This window comes from Medicago sativa, chromosome 5 (assembly GCF_051527215.1).
Source record: "Medicago sativa cultivar Bolivia chromosome 5, Bolivia_mono, whole genome shotgun sequence".
NCBI lineage: Eukaryota > Viridiplantae > Streptophyta > Magnoliopsida > Fabales > Fabaceae > Medicago > Medicago sativa.
Genome location: NC_140753.1, coordinates 8,788,508 through 8,792,967, shown reverse-complemented (window position 1 = coordinate 8,792,967; position 4,460 = coordinate 8,788,508). Strand labels below are relative to the sequence as shown.

Sequence of the window (4,460 nt, the reverse complement as noted above, 5' to 3'; positions counted from 1 at the left end):
ATGTTACTCCGACTTTGCATTCAGCCAAAGTTCGTATCCATTCTAATATTGCATTGTCCGGGAACCTTTCGACTGGTAAGTGTTTGCATTCTGACTTCTCTTTCCTTGATTCTTTTGCGGTTTCTCCGCATTGTCGTAAAGTCAAGGAAATTGTTACGGTTTTATGGAAGGCTCCGACACCTCCGTAGATGAAGGTAAATACTGATGGTTAGGTGATAGGTGGGAATGCCACTTGCGGGGGGCTGTTCCGTGATAATTTAGGTACTTTCCGAGGTGCTTTTTATAGCAATGTCGGTGAACATTCTGTTTTCTATGCGGAAGTGATGGGTATTATTTTGGCTCTTGAATTTGCTGCGACTTTTGGTTGGAGAAACCTGTGGCTGGAGAGTGACTCCACCAGTGCTCTTCGGGTTTTCCCCAATCCTTCGTTGGTTCCGATCATATTGCGTAACAGATGGCATAATGCCCGTAATCTTGGTGTTCAGGTTATATCGTCCCATATCTTCCGCAAAGGTAATTGTTGTGCGGACAGGTTAGCTGCTTTGGGGCACTCTATTGTTGGTGACATTTGGCTTGACATTCTCCCGGAAGAGTTAAAGATTGATTTTTTTAGGGACAGATGTGGGTTGCCTAATTATAGGTTCCCTTAACCTTTGTGGGCAGTTTTTGTGTTCTTTCTGTTTTTTTTCTTTCTGTTTTCGTTTCTGTTTCTCTGGTGGGTTTTGGCCTAGTCCCCCCACCTTTTGTAATTATTTTTCCCTTTTTTAATAAAATTTGTTGAGATGGGCGGTATAGGATGGAGGTCTCTCGGGGTGCCAACCTAGTTGGGATGTCGATGATGCTTCCTGATGCTTGCCTTATCTCCTTGCTTATCAAAAAAAAAAAAATGAGAAAAAAATAATAGTTAACTACTACTCCCTCTGTCCCTATATCTAAACACCCATTTGATTTTATTTTTGTCCCTAAATGTAAACTCCTTTTCAAATTACTAGATGCATTTATTATTTTTTTCCTAAGCATACCCCTAATTAATACTACTAACTTGTCTTGAAATATGAATAATCAAATTTAATACACATACAAACAAATGTCAAATTGGTAATATTAATACACAAAACAGACACATTAATTACACTGACAACTTTTCTTAAGAAATGTGAAAAAAGCAAAGGGGTTACATTAAGGGACGGAGGGAGTATTTATATGTAATTAAGTGATTCAATGAAATCTTCTATTAATTAGTTTAGTTGAGTACTCAATCCCAAGAGATCTTGAAAACAAATTTTGCACTCCCGTCGTAATCTTTATAAGTTTATTTATAGAAAAGTTTTTGATTTCATTAAGGCTCTGTTTGGTAAAAATAGCGGATAGCTGATAAGCTAGCTGATAGCTTTTAGCTGATAAGCTAGCTGATAGCTGATAAGCTAATTAGAGTGTTTGGTAAAATTAGCGGTTCAACTAGCTGATAAATGTAATATGACATAAAAAGACATTTTAATTCATAAAAACTTTATATCAATTAATGTTTTAAATATTTAATAAGTAAATTTTTAATTGAAGATATATTTTATATATTATTAAATTAATTTTTCAGTAAAGTTTTTTTTTTAGTTTATTTCATTTCATTCCTAAAAAAAAATCATTTCATTTCAGTTTTTTATTTTTATACGTATAAAAAATAAATTATGCAGTTTACCTAAAGTAGATGAACATTCTTTCATAAATGACAAAAAATATATATTTTTCATAAGTCATACTAATGTAAGCAACTAAATGACATAAAAAATATATATTTTTCATAAGCCATACTAATGTAAGCAACTAGATTTGTACCCAGAAAAAAAAAACGGAAGCAACCACATACATTCATATAAAATTCAGTTATAAGGAACATAAATGCAATTATTTGTGAAGAAAAAAATGTAACGATTGCTTAATGAAACTAAATAAATCGTACGGGACTCAGTGAATGTGTGTGGTCATAAATAAATCATAAAGGGTATATGTGGGTTTTAATAAAAATAATAAGGGTAAAACTGGAATTAAAAGTGAGACGCTATAAGCTATAAGCTCAAACGCTACTTGGAATAGCTTCTGAAAAATAGCTTATAAGCTCGTTGAAATTCGTGAAATAAGCTATAAGCTCATTGTAAAAAAAGTTACCAAACAGAGCTTATTTTGTCAAATGAGCTTATAAGCTATAAGCTATAAGCTCTTTTGGTGGCCTTACCAAACAGACCCTAAACCCAACGAAATTGAGGTCAAAACTCGACTTCTTATTTCATTTTGGGATTTCTTGCATGTTTTCATTTAGCTTGTAAAACTACTACAAAAATATAAATTTTAGAGTTTTAAAATCACAAGTCATAGCAATGCATGATTAGTTGAATATAAATTTTTATGTAGACACCATATATAGGTTCAAGTATTCATAATCTAGATTACTATAAAAAGTAGCAACGTGACTTACAAGGAGGAGGAGAAGGTATTTGTAAAGTTCATTGTATTTACCTAAAATTTAATTATTTTATGAATCAGGCATAATAATTGATTCATTGTTTAATATATTATATATTTTTCGGTACATGTTTAATATATTATTAATGTACACGGAAGAGAAAATACATTGGCCTTGGTAGCTAGCATATATCTTTTCTTTAAAGATGACTTTTGCGTAAGAAAGTAAAAAAGAAGAAGAACATATTCGTATAGTAACGTTTTCTTTCATTGACATTAACGAATTCGAATATTAATGGAGTGGTAGGTAGTAGCTAGGTATGGCTGTATGGCTTCATGTGTATTTTCTGTATATAGGAATTATGCAATTTTCCAACCTTTGTGTAATTTGTACAGTTTTAGAAACCAACCAACCAACCAGGGAATCCTATGAAATGATAAATATTCCCTTTTGTCATATCTTTACTCCTTATTGTGTCTGCCTTTATTTTATTTGACAAATATTAAACATCAACTTTTAGTACATATGTTAAAGAATAGTGTTATTTCTCGTGAGTTATAGTATCACGAACAATGTTTATCGTTGGATTTTTATTTGGCAGCATAACTAAACGAGTGGTGGGATAGAGAATATGTATTAGACTAAAATAACTTGTATATATGGATATAACTACTCGTGATGACTCGTATATATGAATATAAATATTTGTGATAATTATGTGAAAAAAACATTTGCGATAAGTAATGCTTCTTATTGTAAACATTTTTTTCTTCACAAAGTCATCACGAGTAGTTTTATCCATATATACGAGTTACTTTAGCAGAATACAGATTCTCTACCCGCCACTCGTTTATGATGTCAAATGAGAATCTAACGATAGACACGGTTTGTGGTAAGTTCGTGATATTCTACCTCGCAAGAAATATCACTGCTCTATATAAAATGATAAAAATATGGAAAATGTTAAACAAAAAGTTTTTAAATATTAATGCTTTTGGATTCTTAAAGTCATCACATCACATGTTAATTAAGGTTAGGATTTGATGATTCATGAGACACGAGGATGCAAGTTGTGAAATCTTTCCAATATCTACACTACAAGACATAGAATATGGATCCGGTTCACACATGACCACTCAAGTTTGAGTGAATCTCATTTACATTATTAATTCACATATGACCACTAATATATTTATTGTTAAAATTATTTTTATGATATCTCTGTTGTTTATTTTAATATTTTTTTATTTCTTCATGCAAATGAAGAAATGATAAGAATATTTTTGGAAGATATTAACTAGTTTTAAGGTAGTGTCCAGGTATTCACCAAAAAAAAAAGGTATCTCCAGGTATTTTATCAATTATCACATTATATTGCTTCTTCTATCTTTAATAATGAAATGTATTAGATTCTTACTATAAAAAAATAACAATAGTGGTGATTGGTTTTCTTTTTTAATAGCAAAGCATGATTTATTGTGTGTATATGAAAGTAAATGGGAGTACAGGAATACATAGGATAACAAGAATTAGGTTAAGCCCAAATCTATAGGAAGAGCAACAAAATGCAACTAAAAAGAAAAATCAAGCGCCAAGGGGGTCATATAAGAAATATAGAGACAACAAAGTAGAAAACTTCCAAAACAGGATAATCAAGCACAATCAACAAGGGGAACCACTGAGAAACTATCTCAATAGGCAAAGATAGGGTTCGACAACCCACTCATAGAAAGTAAGATCAGAACGTTATTTGATCCACCAATTGCTATATATCTTTTACCTTATCACATAAAATAACTTCATTTTGCGATTTTCAAATCTATCACACCATAGAACACTGAAATGTCGCCTTTGTATGATTTTGCGTGTGATAAAATAGTTTTGTTGAAGGTTTCTCTTTGTGTATGTTGAGGTTATTGCGAAATAAACTCCATATAAAAGATAACCTTATAAGTCGTGAAGAAATTTCTTTAGAGTTACATTGCATTAGTGCTTGCGGATT

The 4,460-nt window shown here is 31.4% G+C and overlaps 1 protein-coding gene across 1 annotated transcript; it reads left to right on the top strand.

Moving 5' to 3' along the window:
- The first annotated feature begins 323 nt into the window (after positions 1–323).
- Positions 324–650, top strand: LOC146919743 (uncharacterized). Its single transcript, XM_085711066.1, has one exon. The coding sequence runs from the start codon at positions 324–326 to the stop codon at positions 648–650; it is 327 nt and encodes a 108-aa protein (XP_085567192.1).
- The last annotated feature ends 3,810 nt before the right edge of the window (positions 651–4,460 follow it).